This window comes from Numenius arquata, chromosome 1 (genome assembly GCF_964106895.1).
Source record: "Numenius arquata chromosome 1, bNumArq3.hap1.1, whole genome shotgun sequence".
Lineage (NCBI taxonomy): Eukaryota > Metazoa > Chordata > Aves > Charadriiformes > Scolopacidae > Numenius > Numenius arquata.
Genome location: NC_133576.1, coordinates 8,126,661 through 8,147,544, shown reverse-complemented (window position 1 = coordinate 8,147,544; position 20,884 = coordinate 8,126,661). Strand labels below are relative to the sequence as shown.

The following is a 20,884-nucleotide window of genomic DNA, read 5'->3' as shown; positions in this document are numbered from 1 at the left end:
AACCGTTTTAAGTTCATTCACTTGCAGTCTGTGATGGTGTTTGGGTTGCGGGAGGTACATCCACCAGGACCTTCAGACCACACAGGCCTTTGGACAGCCCTCAGATGGTTTCCATACTAAAGAAGAAATCAACATTAGTTGGGCCGCAAAATCCATACACTACATCATGAAGCAACATTAGCCTAAATTGGGCTCGATGTTTCGGAGATTAATGATTTTCCTGCCTGTCCTTGCACAACACTGCAAGCCCTCTGCAGAGCAGCCAGCACCATGTATAATGGATTCCAGACTTCTTTAGTTATACTAATATTATGGCTATACATGGTCCTCTTTGTCTCAAGTAAATAATAAAGTGAACTGCTACGACAAAATGTTTAAACATTTTGGGGATGGTTCTACCCACTATATACTATGACTTGCTTGATTTTTCTCTCTGACATATCTGTTTCAGTCATCAGTTTCATTGCCAATTTACAGCATTTAAACTAGAACAAAACAAGAAATGATAAAATAAAAAGCACTTACATATTTTTATTTTTTTTTTATCCAGGAAAATCCCAAACTGCTTTACAAACTATTGGTTAATCCTGGCATCTTTCTTTGGATAGTTTCCTTACACTGTCAGTTTTCTGCAATAAGGATATCTAAAGTCTTCGGTGCTGCTGAGATTCTTGATGTGCAAGAATCACTTTCCTATTATCAGCATGTAGCATCTTCTAGAATGGGCATGGTTTTTAACTGTATTAGGATAAACGTAGTACAGGAAGCTAACAACTTCAACATCTGTCATCATGAAAACCTGCAAACTCTTTTGGAAAACATTTTTAACAGTATTTAAGTTTTTATGGCCTGGAATATATGCATATTTCACAGGATTAAAAAATCTATTTTGTATTTTCGAAAAGCTTGTCTGTAAACAGGAACTGTTCTTATGGTATGATACCACCAATGTATATATACACAAGTGTGTTTGTGAGGTGCTAAAGAGAAACGCTTATTTTCTCTATAGAGGGAAAAGCCGGGATAAGTTTAGGACACATTAAAAAAAGCCAACAAAAACTGAAAAGTTGATTTTATAGACTAGAAAAATTCTGTTACCAAATCATCTAAAAGGTGTCATCATAGATGAGGCAGTTTTAAAACCAGTGATGGAAATGACAAATCCAGTAGCATCATTGCACTTCTCCACTGATAGTTCAATTACATTTTGAGAAGATAGTACTGTCATCCATCAAATATAAACTGCAGCAGAACCAGACTCTGAAACTAAGCTTAATGTCTATGTGGCAAAATCACCATATTTTCATGTATATAACCTACAGACTATCTAATGGAGAAATAAACAGCTAGGCAACCTCCTTTTACTCCCCGCTGTCTTAGCAATTGCTGTAGTACACAAGTTTCTCATTTTCTGAGGGAGCTGGTTACTCAAAAACCTCTTTCATATGTTAAACACCTCGCCTGTGACCACCAGTGCCTACTACCTTTTTCTTGGTATTTTTTATGTAGCCAATTCAGACTGAGTCATCTATGCACTTAGTTAAGGGGTTGTGAATTTCAAAAGTTGCAGGTTATAAGTTTGTAAATGTGGCATCTCTTGTAGTGTTTTACATGCTAAAATACAAGGGATAAATATGGTTTTGCTAAGGAAACATCTACTTATTTTTTCCACTGAGCAATGAAAGGATTAGGAGAAAAAGAAGCAATTTTATGAGAACTAAGGGAAGCACAGACAGACAGTTATCTGGGGAAGGGGTGAGGGTTACTGGAGTGACTTATCAATGCTCATCTCCTGCAAACACAGGAAAAGGAGCATATGGGATATGCTCACCTGATCCTAACATACATTCCCCGCTTAATGCTTCAAAAAAAAAGCAAAGAAACAGAACAACAAAAGTCAGTAATGGGAAGTGACCAAGAATCCTTCAAGATATATTGAATAGTTTCCTTAAATTTGTAATGGTGTGGCAGAATTATCAAGTGGTATAACCAGGCTAATATTTTTATGTATATATACATATATATTCATGTAGTCATTACATTTTTACATATACACACACGTGCACACACATGTATGAAGCCACAATACAATTATTATATTACAAACATTGGTCTTAACCTGTATAACAATTCTGACTGCAGACTTGGAACTCAATGTGCAAAAAAGCTGAAGGAATTAGAAGAATTAAAAATGAGGAAGAAGTAGTGAAAAGAAGAGTGCTTACAACCAAGCACAAGCAAGTCTCTGTCTTAAGTAGCTCTGACTCTTCTGTTTGGACAAGGCCTGCTAGAATGGTCCTTAAGTCTGATCTGCACTGGATACAACCAGTACCAGCTACTACGCCAAATGACCTCCTCTTTCACTGAGTCTTGTCCTTGGCTCAAACTGTCACGACCTTTTCTATTACGAAAACCTATTTGCTCTAGATTTACACTCTAAAATTAAAGGGAAACTTATGAAATAAAAGGACTACTGCTCTCATCGTTCCATCTGCAACACAGTGCTACTCAAAGATTTCAGACCAAGATCAATGTTCTGCCTTTACATGCTCTACAGCTTCTGGAACTGCTGTCATCTTTTTCACCCTACTCATTCTTAGATCACTCTATTTTGCCAGAACTCAGCACTCAGCCCTCTGGAACACTTCTAAAATACCCTGGTGACTCTGTACCCTCTCTGCCCCCTTCCAAATCTTCATGCTCTCTTGCAAGAAAAAAGTCCCCTCCTTTCTTGACACCTTGTTTAGAGCATCGTTTTATTCAGTCCTCTTCCTTTGTTTCTCTTTTCTTTGGTAAAAACAGTACAAAATAATTCAATGTCATTTTGTCCCCTGCCTGTCAGTATTTAGTTTTTTCTATTTATATTGCACGTTCTGCCTCTTCCTGAAGTATCTGTTTCCCATTTAGTCTGTTTTGGGTTTGTTTTTTTTTTTCTTTTTTTTTTTTTGGGGGGGGTGGGGGGAGAAGAGTGTGTTGCTTTGTTTTTGTAGCATTTAAATTTACAGTATCCTACTTGTGTCACTCTGTCAAATGAAATCAAGCTATGTTTTTTTGGCTCCGCATATAAAAAACCTAACCTGTTTTTTATGTTGTTTGTGTCTCATGCCTCAAAGAGTGTGGATTTGTGACATCTCACATTAAAGCTATTTCAGTGCTGCTATTTATACGATCTTTTAAAACCAGACAAACAGATACATAGATATACATAGCAATTAGTCTTTGACATGAGATTAAAATTAATTTTGTAATGGTTGATGTAGAGCAAAGATTTGTAGTTTATTTGTACCACTGAGTAGTATAACTATTTAGCACTGAAAAATGGCAGCATCTATTTCTCTGAGAACAGTATTAAAAGATGACTTAAGAGATTCCAGAGTAAGAAATCGCTCTGTAAGACAGTTCATGATATAAAGAATTATGTGCTAGAAATGGTGCCGTTCAGCCTGAATTTGCAGGCACTTTCAAATACAGGTGAGAACAACAGAGTCAAAAAATATATCACAATATGGCTTAACTTACTTACCAGGCAGATGTACTCTGAAAAGACATCAGGGGTGGGCTTAAAGCATCTCCTTTTAAAGTATGTACTGTCTGTGATGTTTGAGGCTGTGGCTGAGTTTGAGGCTGTGTCTCTGGCTGAGGCTGTGTCTGTACTTGGCTTGGGTCCTGAGCAGGGTTAATCCATCGGCTCTGTCCCGGTGTCATCCACTTTCCCTGGATTCCCCACCGTGCCAGGTAAAATTTGCAAATATCATAGTTCATTGAAGAGTAATATAAAAGGTCCAGTACCAGCAAGATCACCACAAAAAAGCCATAGATCCACACTCCTAACAGTGCACTGTAGTTGCTGTGAAAGAAAAAAAGGGAAAACAAAAAAGTTCTCTCATACATCAATAACAGTCACTGCATTACTTCATCGAGATTGTTTATTTCTCTAATTATATAAATATAACATATAGATGGATGAAACAAAAAGTTTGTTCTAAAACATGTAATTAAAAATTATTTATTATTATATTTTCAATCTAAATACTGCTGTACGTATGTCATGAGAGGTTTTTAAAAACTAAGGCCACCCATCTTACAAACACTTTTATTTCTCCCTTTCATCTGTGTATTTTTGTCAACACATGAATTTGGTGTACAATGCTTTTTAGTTTCAATGCTTTAAGTGAGACCACTGATATGTACAGGGTTGATGGGTGCAAATTTTCACTCCCAGAGAGTCACCCTACTGAAAGTGACAGGGCATTTATGAGAGAGGGTTAACCATATGAAAATACGCTATGATAATTGAGACCGAGGGGTGTCTATACTATTGAAAACATTCACTGTTGACATGCATTATAAACTACTTGTCTTAAAAGGTGTTTAATGTGCTTAGATTTGCTCTGAATTAATTGTTGCCAGATACAGAAGATACTAGTAGAAGTATAGGCTTTCAAAAGCAACTGCTAAAGATCCCTTAGTTTTCTGGGAATAAATTTAGGAACGAAGAACATTGACAAGATCATGTTACACAATACATTCCACAGGAAGGAAAATATGTACTACATTTATACGTATATGTTAGTGTAGTTATAATGTGTACATATAGGTAAAGGCCACAAAAATTATCATCTGCTGTTATGGTGCATGGAGCTGTAAAGCTATGACAGGTGACTAAAGATATTAAAAGAAAGGGGAGGGGGGAAAGGAGGAAAAGGTGTAACGGGTCAAGAATTTGGAGATCAAGAAGGGGAAGAAGTGCTAAAGCTCTGCTGGAGATGCAATATTATTAAAAGAAAAAATCACTGTCAGGTGCAAATGCAGTTTGGATTGCAATCTGTGTGAGTGGGGAGGATGAGGTCAGAACAGAGAAGGAAAGAACTGGGCAAATATGAGATTGTTAGGGATACAGCAAAGGCAGGTAATCTAGACCTAAGAGTTAATGTGACAGTATGCGTACCAGAGACTGTAAAAATAAGAGCAGGCAGAAGGGATACTAGTAAAAAAATGACATTAGGAAGACAGTCGTGGAGAAAAATGCTACTGAAGAAGCAAGTCCCATCTGTGTGAACCTGATCTTACATGAATAAAATTGAACACACCCTCAACCATGCTCTGTTTCACAGATATTCAGAGAAACTTTGAGGGAATCGTGTTTTATCACAACATTGATCAAAATGGAAGTGCTACGAGAAGAAAAAAGGCTGAGAAGACATATTATAGACATAAGCCAGAAAGGTATTTTGACATTTTAAAAGCATGTCCCAAACCTCCTTGGATCTAAAAGATTTTAAGTCTCTGCTTTGAACTTTCACTTCCATTTGAACTTTTGTATGACTCTTTCATTTTATACTTTAAAAAAATCAGGATTTGAAACAAGAAATTGGATAAGAAATCAGAATTTTAATTTCTATGTTGCTGCCTGTCAGCATTTAAGGAGACTGATTCTCCTCTCCAGGGAGTGATTTTTCCACTACACAGATATAATACACTTAGATTAAATGAGGTTCCATAGCAAATAACTGTAAGTAACAAAAGGAAGGTCAGAGCTATTAATGAGTCCCTTCCTGTGTAAGTTTAGAATGATGTAAGCCTTGGATTTTAAAAAATTTTCAGGAAATTTCCAGGAGGATTGGGAGTAGACAAAACATAGTGCTTCTGAAAACCCTTAACTCCAGAGTCTCTGCCTCTACGAAAGACTTAGACACGCATGTCTAACTTCACACTGCAGTGGGTAGACCTTTGTAATGCATTAAAATCTCTGCAATCCAGGCACTTGAAAGTATAACAGGATCTGGTTAATCCAGGCTTCTCAGCAGTGCTACTCTTGACTTTCAGTGGATTTATACCTATTGTGGTAAACTCTTCTATCTTCTCCTAATATAAACAAAAGAGAAGTGAAGGCTGGAGAAGCCAGGAAGAAATCCACTGTAACAAATCCCATTCTTCATCACTAATGCAAATAGTATCCATTTTACGAATAGGTGAGCTGTATTTGATCCACAGTAATAATGAAAATATTAGAAAACATGTTATTTTTGTTTTGGCAACAGTGTGAGAGGCAGGAATATTTCTTAGGGTTAAATCAAAAGAATTTGTTTGTATTTTAGGTATTTAGTTTCACTCATCAAAATTTTGGTTAGCAAAAATTAGAGCTATTTTGAGTGCTCCAATTTAAAGCAACAATTTATTAATCATGTGAGTTATCCATCTGCTCCTTCTAAATAACATCTGTTTCTCACAAGCACAAAAATGAAAGACTGCTTTATTTTAATTAACAGACAGTGGGACAACAGCACTATCAAAAGGTCCTTGTGAAAAATCACAAGCCAAATTAATAAGTAGTATGTTTTGTACACATAGGGAAATTCCATACTTTGATGTTTTCTGTTTCTCAAACTATTAAGATGGTAGAAAATATTAATTTTGCTGATGGCTACTAATTATAGTAAAAATTAAAATTTTTCTACAAATTAAGAAGATGTCTTAATTAGAAAATAAACAATCTTACTTACACTGAATAACAGTAAGACCAGAGACACAGAAAAACTGGGAATCAAGCAACTCTTAGGACTTGCTCTCATTTCATTGAGCTGAATGATTTAATTGTAAAAATTTCATCTTGCAATCTGATTTTCCTGTACTTTTGTGTGGAAGTTTCATTTCAATGAAGTGTGAACAGATTCCACGTTTACTGAGACTCAAATTTTAGGGGTTAGTTCTTTCACAGGGACAATCAAGCATAGCAAGTTGTTTTGGTGTAGTTATATCTCCTCTTCCCTTCCCCAGCTAGAAAGCTTGCCCTGCCCTGCTAGTGCTGCTGCTCCTCCCAGTCAGTCATTTTGGAGGTTTCTGTTTTGGTTCAACACAAGGTTTAGCAATATAACACTAAAATAACTTCTAAAGCTATGTTGCCAGTCCTCTGCTGCTGCTGCCACACAAATGCAAAAGCTAAACCTGGAGTAAAAGCTACAAGACATTTTCCTTTTAGCTCTTCTGTGAAACAGGGTAATTCATGGACCTATCAGAAAAGCTTACCAGCTCATTATTTTAAGATACTTCATCTTTTAAAGAAATATGATGTATATATGGTATAGCCTTGATACAGAGACCACTTGTGTAAATGGAAAGATTTGCTCTGACTTCAGAGAGCCTTGAATTGGGCTCTCTGAGAACAATAAGTACTTTACTATCCATCTCCTTCTACAGAATCCTGCTTAGATTTCTCTAACATCCCTACACATAAATGAAAAGACAGGTTCTTTTATTATTATTCTTACCCATGTGATTCCTTACACCTAATTCATTAACTTTTTGAGACAGATCACAAGCAGGTTAAGACCAGGCTGTATTTTTTTTAGAAGAGTTTGTTGTTTTTTATGTGCAGCACATGAAGTGAAAATAATTCATTTGGGAATTCAGGATTAAAACCCCAACAAATCAAAACAATTGTGAGCAGAATTCTACATCTGCAGAGTTTAAATGTGGGCAGATGGCCATGGAAAACTGTTTCTTTCCCTATTCTCCTTAAACAGGCCTGTTACTTGCAGTAGTAAATTGTTGCCCTAAGGAAATGCAAGCTTACATCCTAGCAAATGCACTGGTACTTCTAACACTGAGGAAATCTGTGCCGGTTTTGCATGTACACTTTAAATGTGATTTTTTTCCCTCCCCATTTTGTTTTTACTATTATCTCAAGGCCTTTCCTCAATCCTGTGTTTTCCTGCAGATTCGGTTACTGCAATACCTAAGAGGTCTTCCCAGCTAAATTATATCTTTTTGCTACAGTTGTAGTGGAGTTGATTTTTTTTTTCTATTTTTTTTTTTTTTCTTTCCTGTAAAGATTACTTTCTGGGAGATATTTAAGCAAATGCCAACTCTGCAGGGGACATGCTGTACATGGAGAAAGATAGTGCTATTCTATCCTCATATTGCTTTCAGTGCAATGTTGTAGTGTGGTGTGCAAAAGTCATTCAACCTTGAAAAACTGGAATAACAGATAAGGAAAAACATGGATGCATTACAAACTGCCATAATACTGTTCCAGTATCAGATTAAGGACTCCTAGGATAGTAGTACTGCTGATAATACACCAAAACATGCATAATAGAAAATCTGAGAGAGTATGAATACTATATTCAAGTGAATACTATTTTTAAGAATACTTAAATAACTTATTAGACTATGTTTTATGGAAAAATACTTCAGATGGCATAACTTTTCTTGTCTGTTACATGTCTTTGGTATTTCTATATTTAATACTAAATGAATTGTTCACATTCAAAAATATTATAGTCTGATTAATCTGCATGATCACAAAGATATAATAGCCCAGTAATATGCACTTATAAAAACCTAGAAATCTTTTGTTACAGTAATGGAAAAAATGTAAATAAACCTGGCTATAGTTATATTGTGAAGACAAATGTATTTTTTCAGCTGTGCCATGACAAAGGAGTTACAAGTCACTTCATTAATTTTTTCCCTCAACTGTATTATAAACCAAGAAATTTGTTTTGATGATCGCAAGAATAGCTAAGGGGAAAAATAAACCAAATAATAATGTTGAAATAAACCAAATAATAATATTGAATCAGTCTTCCCTGAAAACTATAATCCTTTTCTTTTTTCAGTTCATTGCTATTCCCATGTCCTAAATAATTCTCCCCAGCCACAGTACAATAGGTTTCATCAGAATTTTTTTCAGTGGTGTGTGAAATAAGATCTAAACAAAGAGTTGACTTTGTTACTGTAAAGTGAACCCTGGATGTATTCTAATCCAAATAAAGTCAAATTATCGTATATGTTAAATAAAGTCAGAGTGTATTAAGAAAGATGCTTTTTACAATGTTTTTGATGTAGGCATCTAGGCTTCACTTCTTTTTACCCCTCCACAGCATACTAAAATTATCAGGAAGTTTTCCACCAATCTCAGTGAGGTCAGGGTGAGGAGATCTCTCTCCCTGTCTCCCTAAATTGGTGGAGTTTTACATAGAAAGTTAGAGTCTCTGCATTTTCCTGGCCCTGACTGATTTATCAGAAGTGATGTTTCAGGAAGTTACAAAAAGGCAATACTGGTTCCACTCTCGCACTGCTCTCAGCTACATCTCCAGAAGCTTTTTATCATTATTTAGCATGATTTCACATACCTTTGCAAAAGATCAGCACATAGATAAATTCTGGACTGAAGACATATAGCCTGCAGGTAGTTCTCAACCATGAATCTTACCAACAAAGACTATAGAGGTAGCTTTTTCTCCATCACAACTGAATGAGGTGACTCATTTAAAAAAAAAAAAAAAAGATTGCTAAATGAAAATTAATATAATGCATTATGCTTTAAATATTTTCATTAAAATAAATACTGTGGTTCATAAAATACCAAATTAACTTTTTCCCACTGAGGAGACTGCTCACACACAACAGCCCTACAATATGAACAGTCCTATATTTATTTCTGAAGATATGTGTGCGTGTACCTGTGCAGATGTGAGTGGGCATGCAAACAGAGAACGTAGGAGGCAGAGAAATGTTCTGCATCCCACGATACATTTTGCAATCAGACTGTACCTGTTCTTTTGTGCATGTCTGCTTTGGAAAGTGGCTGGCTGGCCTTTCCATTTCAGGTGGTTGGTGAAAGGAAGAACAGAAGGGCCTTACCTTAGTAAGCTCTGGCCACAACTACATGGAGTAGCTGCTGAGATATTGGAAAAAGCCTGAAGCATTGGTTTTGGACTTGGTTGAGCTTCAGTTGGCCAGTAACATCCCAAACTCTGTGATGAAGCTGCCTGTTAGGCAGACTTGGGTGCTCAGCAGTGTTGTGCAGGGTTTTCAAATTTGCTGTGTGCAAGACAAGGAACTAGGAATGCATGGGGGCAATAGGCACACTAGTCCATTCTTGAGACTCTCTTTTTATCACTCTGAGAGTGAAGCAGTTTCTGGCTCTGTCTGCAACTACATGCACAGCCCTTCTGTACTGAGAGTCCTGTGAGGACCTCTCTTTAGGCAGGCATCCAATTGTTGCTGTGGTAGCATGGTCATCCCAGTAACCAAAGGGGGAGCACATTCTACTTTTACCATGTATGTAAAGTATGCATTGCATGGGGGCATTCTGTGGTATAAACACCACTAGGCTGCCTGGAGGCATATATGTTAGCAGAGTCGGGCAGCCCCAGGTGAGGGTGCTACCAGTCTCTAGATGGTCCACACCGCACAAAGGATGGAGAAAATGGATGCCCTTTAGTAGGTCTGTTTAATAGATTTCAAGTGTGCCCGCAGTGTTCTGTGTAGTATGTTCTCATGAAGTTCCCAGATGCACTAGAAGGCCAAGGCAAGGAAATTTCACATCAAGGACACAGCTGGACATACAGTAACAAGACAGTATAGATCCACATTGATTTAAAGGTATCTTATATGGGTAGAGTCTATTTTTGTCTTTCTTTTACACTATGCAGTACACAGACTTCTTTATAGTAGGTGATTGAGACTTTACAGGTGTTAGAGTATGCAACTTCTACACCTATGCAAGGTTCACGCTTTTCTAAGCAGAGCTGTATGAGGAGTGGCTGTTAAGGAAGATGACAGTTTGCTGACTCCATGAGCTGGCTGCTGCTGGACACAGCTGCGTACGGTTAAAAGAGCTGACATCAGTATTCCACCACCATAGCCTCCTAGCAGCCTTGCACCTGCTTCCATAGGAGCGAATAACAACACACCGACTTGTGCACCGCAGAAAAAAAAAAACAACTAAAATCCCTATTGTAAACAAAAATCAATAGACTGGAATTCCAGTTGTATTTATCTGCCTCTTCCTTGCCCTGGAGGGGCTGAGTACCAGAATAAAATGCCAAGGGAAAGCAGACAGATCAGAATTTGACCTTGGGGGTTTACATCAGCCGAAAGTTGCACTCTTCACAGCAGATTAGTGTGGCCAGAATGTCAAATACTAAACAGGAGACAGACCAAAAGTGAAGATTTTGTCATCGTAAATAAGTAATCAGTAACAAAGATCTACTTGCTACTTCTTGGTTCTAAAACGTTACTGACATTTATCTTAGAGGATAGGCCCCAGCAGTACATGGAAGTATCCCAGGTAACAGGCAGGATACCACACAATGTTGGTGCACAAGCAAATACATTCTGTTCCTCGAGGTCAGTGACATCAGAAATTCAAAATAGTGCATTTGGGTTGATACGGAAAATGTCAACTTACTCCCCCTCTTCCCTACAGACAGCTTAGGGGGTTTATTTTTACTGATACACATTTAAACATAGTTTGGATCAGATTGGGGTCAGGCGAGAGACTTTTCCAACTTTAAAATGTAACTTTATATTTGTTACATTTATTTGCAACTTTTACATGCTCTACTAGGGATGTTTATAGCCTGTGTCAAAGCAAAGCAAGCAAAGCTAAAATATCATTTCTTTCAGGAGTTCTGTAGCAGCAAAAACCTTTTAGTAATGTTTTTCTGGATGTGCAATTATTCCAATCGCTTCCATCATTAAGCACACCTCAGACTACGTTAGACCAAGAACAGTTTGGTGAAGAGTACTTTAAAACTCATTTACTTACTTATGCATATATCCATCTGCGTTTCCTGTTAAGTTCATCTGCATAACAGTCTGAAATTCTGTCTCATTGCAGCAGTATTTAAATACTGTGTTGTTATGGTGACAGCAAAAGATGTAAGATTTATTGTCAGAAAGACGGGGGCAGTGAAAACCAAAGTGGTAGCGACCTTTGTAGTCTGTATATGGCTCGCAGACCCGAAAATGCGCAGACAACACTGTAAAACAAAGAACAATATTAACTTTGTGAGTCACTTGTGTTATCTGTATGTTATGAACTATAATTTTTCATTGGTTAAACAGTTGTTGTTTGATTTCTGAAAAACACTAATATTTCAGAACTTTCAACATCTTAACATTTAGTACTAAAAGATTACAATATTTAGCCTCTTGCATTTTAACTTTTATTGTTACTGTGTTTCTGATTACTATTATTTCTTTTAAGGGAAGAGAAGAAATGCCTTCCATGCCAAGAAGCAAAAAAATGCTTAGGGAAATGTTTTCATACTGCTGTTCTAAATATATGGATATCCATAAACACCCAATAATATTAATGTTTGATTCTCCTGGGATGACTTCATGGAAACAAAAAGTCTATGTAAAAACTGCAATAGAAGTTTGATGGCACTTGATTTACCATTGCTGTTCTTGACAGAAAATATCTTCGCTTCTATAAAGGTAATTCTTTGATAAGAATTATTCTGCCAGAAATAGCAATCACAAAACAGTATAATAGATCTGAACAACTTTGAATTTGCAGATAGATAGAACTAATAGAAATACAACTATTCCTGATAGTTCTTACATTTCTCCTTTATTAAAGTATCATGTAAATTGTTTATTACATCTCTGAGAACATTTTTCTACGAGAATGTGTCACACTGATTTCACCATCATTTTTCCTGAAAAAGAAATCCTTTCCATAACATATATCCTTTGAATGCAGACTTGAGGCTGACTGGTTACTACTACATGGTAATACTGTGGGCAGATGCAAGCTCTCTGCCCATGCTCTGTGCCTACTGGTTGCAAACAGCTCTGAACTGGAAGCCGTGCAATCGTCTTTGTTCTCCTGAGCTAACCAGCTCTGCAGAGGGACAGGATATAGATCCCTTCCAGTATGGTCATAAGCAACCACACACGACTTCCTGGTTGATCTGAAAAGCCTTCTAAGAGGCAGTATTTGGTTCCACATACTGCCAACATTTTAACTGATTTATAGTTTGTGTTATCGGAGGCCTTATGGCATCATTTAAGATTACATGTACCGTGCAGACCCCTCAAAGGCCTCACAGTCTAAGGAAAGTGAAATGTAGAAGTCAAGAGTCTGAATACTCTTAGCAGTGAAATGTTTTTACTCTGTTTAGAGAGCAGAGGCACAGAGATGCTGTGCGTAGCTGCACTTCATAAGGTTACACCAATTAATAAAGGATATTCACTTTAGACTGACAGAATGAACCCTTGTAACTTGGTGTATGAGTTTTGTATCAGTTTACCAGTACAAGAAGTTACAGATAATGACATGGACGTATTTAGCTTAACTGTATTGTATCTCTCTGCACATAGTCCCTGTTGATCTGTAATTGCATCTGTGCACCTTATCCATCTAATCCTCATTTCTTTCTATGTTGCCTAAAAAGTCCATTCCTCATACTTTTGTTTCTCAATTTTATATAATATATTAATTTCAAGAGTCTCTCACTCTCTTTATGTAGGTCTAGTCACATTTTAAGGATTGTGACAGTGGACATTACTTCTTTATTTGTGTGTACAGAGGGAGCCCAAAGCAAAAAACAGAGTACTAAAATGAAGAGAAAACAAGGCACCTTGTACTGCTTTCTGAGCAAAGGAAAACCTCTCTAAACATTTTACATTCATATATGTATACACGCACACTGGCATGTGCACACACACACACACACCTGTCACCATTACTTTAACAAAAGAGAAAATCCTTTTGTAGATTAATTCAGTCAGGAACTGAAAGTGCTAGAAGAATGCTATTTCTAAAGGAACACAGATATTGAGAAAACCAATTACGTATTTTGCCCTGCCTGGGAAAAATGTGTGTTCCAAATCTGAGGATGCTACAATCAGTAAAGAAACCATCTTTCTTTAGACTTAGGTTTTCAAAACCCTCTGTAACTCTTGCAACAAATCATCATGTTCAAATTCTGTCACAAAATCCACAAAGCATGTAATTGCATGAAAATATATTTGTTCGGACAAGTACTTACTTCCCTGCATCCCCCCCTTAATTAACATAGCAATAATGAAAGTGTTCCAGGATTGATTAAGTTTTGAGAAAACTCAAAAAACTTTGGAAAAGTTAAATCTAGAGAATAATGGAAGAGACACGTGGCATGAGAGAAATTAACAAACTAAATATAACTTTTAACTAAGTATTTGATTTCCAACAAGAACGGGAGCTTAATTCAGTTACTTAAATACAGGTCTCCAGTGCCAGCTAAGATTTCCCTAGGCTGTTCTGTCTAGTCTTCAGCTTTCAGAGGAGATGCAGGTCTTTTGTAGGTCCAGCGCACACATGGATGATCTAGGGCAAGTCAAATGGCATTAGATGCACATGGCAAGGCAAGGTCCCTAAGTGCTTTGCAAGTGTTTGATACCAGCTTGCAAGGGTGCATTATGTGCATTACAAAGCATGTAGTTCCACTAGTCATCCTTACTAGGAAAATAGGTGACTCCATGTTTAGTCTGTCAGTAAACAGAAAGCAAGTCTTATTATTGGACCCACTAAGTGCAAGCGAAGGGGTAGCCTTCATAGTGTAGCACTGCACTTCCAGTAGTGATGTTTATCCATGGTATTTTTATTTACAGTATCCAGAAGAAGAGCACCCATCTAACCTTTCTCTGATAAATGACCAGCTTCAGATGCTTCAAAGGAATATGCGTATGTGCTATACCCAAAAAGCTGTGCAATGAACCCTCTAGTAAAAAATACGTCTTTCCATTCTTCTCTTTTAGGGGTTGCTTATGTCCTGAACATTTGTGTTTGGATTTTTTCTCCCCACCTTGTCCAGTGTTATCCTTATCCAGCTGAAGGGTAACTTTCACTGAACCTACAGATTTCTTCTCAGAATTAGATGACTTAATGTCTATACTACTTCAGTATCAGCTGTAGAGAAAACATAACTGATCTGAACCAAGCGGATGGACAGTTCTCGCTTTTTAGTCATCTTGACTTACTCCTTAGTTGGAATGTCTGCACTTTGATTACATCGGCTGCTCTTAAGAAACAAAATTTTCTTCTTTGATACCTGCAAAGCCTCAGAATACAACACAAATTTTGTTTATCATACATTATCAACAGTATCATAATTTTTTTCAAAATGCAGGTATAATGCCTTTTACGGCTAAAGATATATTAACTTATTTTTCCTTTTAAAAGTTACAGTATTACAAATACTTACAAGCTAGTAATTTTTGAAGCCTCCAGCATAGATAGTGGTTTCAAGTTTGGGATATTTTAATGGACGATGTCAATTGCTAGAATTAGCTTTGCAAATAACAGGATAGCAAAAATGTCATTTTTCATATGTTATTACTAAAAATTAGCTTAGGTGAATTACACCCATGTCAAGCTACCACAAGTGAACAGCAGCCCTGCAAAGTTATCCTGGACTTGTATACACATTTAGTGGATGTTATAAGAATTAAAACTAGTTCTTTATGTTTCATAAGCAATTGCATACTTCCATGCTCCAGAAATTATTCAGTGCTCTGAGAGAGACACAGTACTGCGAGAATGCACTAGAGAGCTCTAAGACCCTAAGAAGTTTAGCTGGCTCGTCACTGCAAAGTGGTTTACTTAACAGCACATGTGAAAATGTCCCCTGATCCCTAGACATGTCCTTTGCCCATTCTTAAAGGAAAACAATCATTCTGTGATTCTGTGATGTCTGTAATAAAATGTAGTCCTAAGCAAATCCATAAATAGTAAAATGTGTGTCAGCGATTAAAATAAACACAAATTACAGCATAACATGATGATTGAATGACAGTCTGAATTTGGTAGTTAGTGTGTGGTGGGTTCACCCTGGTGGGCAGCTAAGCACCACACAGCTTCTTGCTCACTCCCCCTCCCAGTGGGAAGGGCGAGAGAATCAGAAGGTCAAAGCGAGAAAATTCGTGGGTCGAGATAAAGATCGTTTAATAAATGAATAAGAAAAAAAACACCCAACAAGGACAAAAAAAACCCACCCCAACCCACAAGTGACGCTAAAGCAATCACTCACTACAAGCAGACTGATGCTCAGCCAGTCCACGAGCAATTTTTGGATAAACTCCCACCCCAGTTTTATTGCTGAGCATGCTGTTATACAGTATGGAATATCACTTTTGGCCAGTTTGGGTCGGCAGTGGCCCCTGCCGGGCTCTTGCCCAACCCAGCCTCCTCACTGGGGCGCACAATGGGAAACAGAAGCGGCCTTGACACTCTGCAAGGGCTGTTCAGCAACAGCTGAACTACTAGCATGTTACTAACACCGTTCTTGCACTAGTCTAAAAACCAGCACCATAGAGGCTGCTGTGAAGAAAATCAACCCCATCCCAGCCAGACCTAGTACAGGGTGAAAAAAACTTTATCAAATGTCTTGTAATTTAATTTTACTTGCTGTCTTTGCTTCTCTGAGAATCAGAGATCCAATAAACAAAGTGTCCTTTTTTTCTTTTTAAAGTATTTTTCCTGAAAATAACTTTGCTTAAGTCCTGAGGATTAAAGAGCCTTACTTCTACTGAAATACTTCAGATGAAAGTACTGTACATGAAAGGCTCTTAAGTTGTCTGTTGCAAAGACGCAGCTGTTTCTGAAGTGGAGTTACATGTGCAAGTTCTCATACTATTTTTGAAAAGTGTTATTGAACAGGTAAGTGATAGAGATGCTCCTATCTCTGTTCCTACTAATTTTGAGAGAAGAACAGTCTGTCATGCTTCAAATGACAGATTTAAGCTCATCTTAAAATTTATCTATTCTACCTTTAAAAGTAAACAGCCAGCGTACATCAAACTGTTAGTTCCCTATCTGTTCACAGTTAGAGATCTGTGTAATGCTGATTAAATTTTTAATTTAGCTACTAAATTTTTAAAGCCCCAAGGTATTCAGAATGGCTGGTCTTTATAAGCTTTCCATACGGATCCACAGAAATATTCACATATGTGCATTTTACCTAGCACAATGCAAATCACTTGAGATCCTCTGATAATTTTGCTATATGGACGTTCAGTTCCCACTTCAAAGAAAAAACACTGTAACGTGCAAATAATCTGTCAATTTTTGCTTGTTAGTATAAGCCTTGCTGCCACCCCTGATTTTATAAATGTGTTTCAATCCATTAAATGAATTTAAGTATCAACATCACTGCAAAGCAAATCTAAGAGTTAGTGGTCAGAAAGAATATTCTTCTGGCTCAACTGCATGTTTCTCCTCCTTTTAATTATGCATTCTTTTCGTGGCTAGTACAACTAGTAAGCGTTCACAAATCCTAAAATTGCATGCCACTGTGATCTTGATATCATTGAAATAAAATCAGCCTGAAGTTTTGGTATTCTCAATCCAATTTCATCCTTTTTTAAAATGGAGCCATAGCCTACTTACTCTGAATTGAAGCCTTTCTTTTCAGCATTATTCTTCCCTGGCAGCATTTTGCCCATGTTAGGCAACTGCATCTCCTTCCTAACCACACAGCTAAAGCTGCCAAACTTCATCCTCATGCTGAGCCACGATCTTGGTATCTGACCACACCTTTGCTCCGCTGCCACTGTCGCTGCTTCTCTCCTTTTCTAACACAACAAAGACCGGGCTCTGAGAACAGCTGCTCTGGGAACTTTTCTGTTACTCGTGCCCTTGCTTTCATTCCACTTGTGGAGCCAGTGAAAGATACACTTCCAATTGCTAAGTGCATTTTTAAACAACACATACAGATTTTAGAAATTTAGTACTAAGATTGTGAATCTCAGTATGCCAAAGACTTGAAAGTAAAGCATGATCTTACAGGCAGAAGTCTGCAAATCTAGGGGAACTCAAAAGGAGTCTTGCCATTAGATTTTTTGATTTCAGCTTGGTTTAAAAATGATGCTCATATAATTCCAATAAGAAGAGCATCCTTTTTTCCCCCTGTCATTCTCACTGCATGAAGTCAGTAGTTTTCCTTTATGGAAGCTGACCTGTCTTGGATGAAAAAAATTACATTCACGCTGGCTGCAAAATAATAAATAATAAATTTCATCCTGTAAAATGTGTGTGAGTTAGCAATCACCCAAACCCACTCCTACAGATGTCAGTAGCAGAATTCCCCAAGGAGCAGAGCTAGGCTGGCATGAAAGGCTTGTGATGATTTCAAATTAAGCCTGTACTCTATATTCTAATAATGGATGTCAGATAATAAAATACTAATAGCCAAGGAGCAACAGGAAGATAAGGTACACATTTGCAAAGACAATAGTTTGTGATGTTAATAGCTAAATTGTATAAGAAGTGAAAGCTATATGTAACTAATTTAAAATAAAAACATTGTACTTCAGAGGCAGTACTTTTCTAAGAGAAAAAAAATAACAGAACATTGGCTTTACGTCTGGGTTTGAAGGAATCAGTGTGGCTGACTACTCCTATTTGCACACACAGTAGAACCTGTGCCTGATTCAACTGGAACATAGGTATTGATATCATCTTGAGGAAAACAGTTGTAGAAGTGGGATCTCAGGAGGTATCTAGTAGAAGTCCCCTATAAAGAGTGGTAAAGTTATGAAAACTTAACAAAAATCAACGGAAGAGACTGGAGCAGCTGGAAAAGTTTTGTGTTGTTTGTTCACTGGGAGACATTCACTGATGTCTTGAATAATTGGTTTAACTCATGCACCAGGGAAATAGCCTTCTGAAACAACTTTACCTTGGAAAACAACAAAGCATCTGCTACAACCCCTGTGTGTGATCCGAGTACAGAGGAGGAGGGTAGTTACATAACTAGGGATGCAGCGCCATACATAGGGATATCAGTGGAAGGACTCTAAAGGAAAGTAGCATTTTAAGATTAGGCAGAGAAGTAGTCTAGTTGATAACATCATAACATTGTTAGCAAAAGGACTGTGTCAGTTACAGCTAAATAATGAACTATCATTAGCAAGAATTGACTTGAACGCTTGCAAACAAGCATTGAGACTGTGGGCAACAAAACACACACTTGAACTAATTGATGAGAATCTAACACTGAATATTATAAGTATTACGCAGAGTAGTAACATCTCTTACTGGAGCACAAGGATATTTTGAGATAGATAATGCCTGGTAAAGTTTTAATTATGGTGGTTAGGGTTGTGATGTAATAGAAGAGAATAAAGAGCAGTGGTGGGAAAAAAAATCTTTTTGGATTAAAAAGTGCTTCAAGAATGGAGGATAAAAGAAGTTGTAACTGAGAGCTAAAAACTCATAGGATCAAAGCTATTTGGACTAAGAACCTTTTTAATTTTTTTTTAAATATTAATTTCTAATTACAGAAAACCTTAATGCCATACATAACTCCTGAAGAACAAATGCAAATAATAATCATAACATTCAACTAATTCTCAGTCTAACAACTGACAGATTTCTGCAGAAAGCTTTTCTATGTGCTAATAGCAAACAACTAGGGTAGGTCTACCAAGTGTCATGAGAAAAATCTCTGGAACCACTCTGTGGTCCAGTCAATTCTTTAGATTCAGGAAAATAACATAATATTTGCATACCATCTTGTCATGCAATTTTATTTTAAATATATATGACAAGTTACATTGTATCTATCATTTATCCACCTCAAGAATAGCTGAAGTTCCAAGTTCAATCCTTCACATGCTTACATACTCTTGTGTGCGCATAGAAAACCACACGATTGGAACTTGACTTGCTCTGCTTCCAACAGATGATTATTTAGCAAAATGGCTGGATTGTATGGTGGTGTAGAGATTGTGTTTTTCTTTTAGACAAGCTGAAAAACTAGCATATCAAAACAGTAGCTTTGTGTCTTTTAAATTTTCAGCCTGCTTTGCCATGTCAGTGTCTCACCATCTTTTCCTTCTCAAACTAAATTTTCAATTGCATTTCAAATTCTAGCATCCAGTTCTTAAACACAAAGACACTGTATTTATTTATTACTCAATTAACAATTCATTTGATCTTGTTTGTTTTGTAGGAACCCAGTATTAAATTGCAACTAATTTTTCCCTGTGGCACACATCAGTGAAAGATAAATCCGAAGTATAAAAGTTACCTGCTGACAAGAGTAACGAAATCAGAACCATCAGCACATTCAAGGACTGTTGACCACAACTTGTCATCGTTGGCTTTCATTGGTCCATTAGAGAATCACCTGTTTGACAAGATGCAACATCATGGTTAAGTTTCTGTTCCATCTCACTTTCATTGTTCAAACTTTTACTTCCCCACAAAGCTTTGGTAAAATGAGATGGCTTCACACAATAAGAAAAAAAAATACTTTTTTCTGGACTTAGAAGTGAAATAAATTATCCTTTCTATGATTTCATTAAAATTCAGTTATTTATTATATACAGTTATTTACATACTTTTCATTAAACCAAAGTAGAGATGAATTATATAAATCCTTTATTGGATATTCACACCTCCCCTGTAATCTACATTCACCAAAACTGTCCTTGTTTTACTGTCACAAGAATGGTCTGTTACATTATGCCTAGAAGGACTAGAAGGATATAAACAATATAAAAAATAAATTGACTGCTTTGTAAGTCAATCTGTTTTACCCCATTAGAGGGTGCAGTCGTTCAGAAAGTGGGTCGAGCAACCGAGATGGTTGGGAACATTTCAAAAAATGTTTTTTCATTAGAATCAGAGCATTTAATGGGATTATTATTTCTTGTTTTCCTAGAAACGAGGGTGAGATGTGATGCAGTTTGGTTGGCACTCATCCTAAAAAGCCTTTATCCTAGTTTTTTGCAGAGCAGCCCCACAACTGGATGAGTCCAAACCCATCTTATACACACATTGATTCAACATCACCAGCTGCACATTCTACAGCTCTAGCAGAGGCTCTGTCCCAATGCAAGTGTCACCATCAACATCACTAGGAACGTCTTGCACCCTATCCTGTTGACACTGCTAATGCAGACTGATGCTGGACGTATAAGGTCTTCAGCATCCTGAACTCACATTGGCATTAGAGAATAATGAAGAAGTAATTTATTGGTTTGTACGACACCACTAGGAGCTTGGGCTATAAACCAGAAAGCCGAGGCAGTTCTACTGAAAGCTGGAGGGGTGAGTCTAATTCTTGGATTGTTAAAAAAAAAAAGTTCTAAGGTG

The 20,884-nt window shown here is 37.1% G+C and overlaps 1 protein-coding gene across 1 annotated transcript; it reads right to left on the bottom strand.

Moving 5' to 3' along the window:
* Positions 1 to 1,827: 1,827 nt before the first annotated feature.
* SHISAL1 (shisa like 1) lies at positions 1,828 to 19,881 on the bottom strand. The gene is made up of 4 exons (XM_074157882.1): positions 19,815 to 19,881; positions 11,561 to 11,774; positions 3,524 to 3,847; positions 1,828 to 1,861 (listed from the first exon to the last, which is right to left on the bottom strand). The coding sequence occupies exons 1-4, from the start codon at positions 19,879 to 19,881 to the stop codon at positions 1,828 to 1,830; spliced, it is 639 nt and encodes a 212-aa protein (XP_074013983.1).
* Positions 19,882 to 20,884: the final 1,003 nt, after the last annotated feature.

What these genes read in the sequence shown, in the direction of transcription:
- SHISAL1 (XM_074157882.1), bottom strand. Translation starts at nt 19,881, where the DNA reads ATGACAAGTTGTGGTCAACAGTCCTTGAATGTGCTGATGGTTCTGATT. An exon ending in TTCGTTACTCTTGTCAGCAG is followed by an intron (nt 11,775 to 19,814) that starts GTAACTTTTATA and finishes TTTGTTTTACAG; the next exon opens with TGTTGTCTGCGCATTTTCGG. An exon ending in GCAGATGGATATATGCATAA is followed by an intron (nt 3,848 to 11,560) that starts GTAAGTAAATGA and finishes TTTCTTTCACAG; the next exon opens with CAACTACAGTGCACTGTTAG.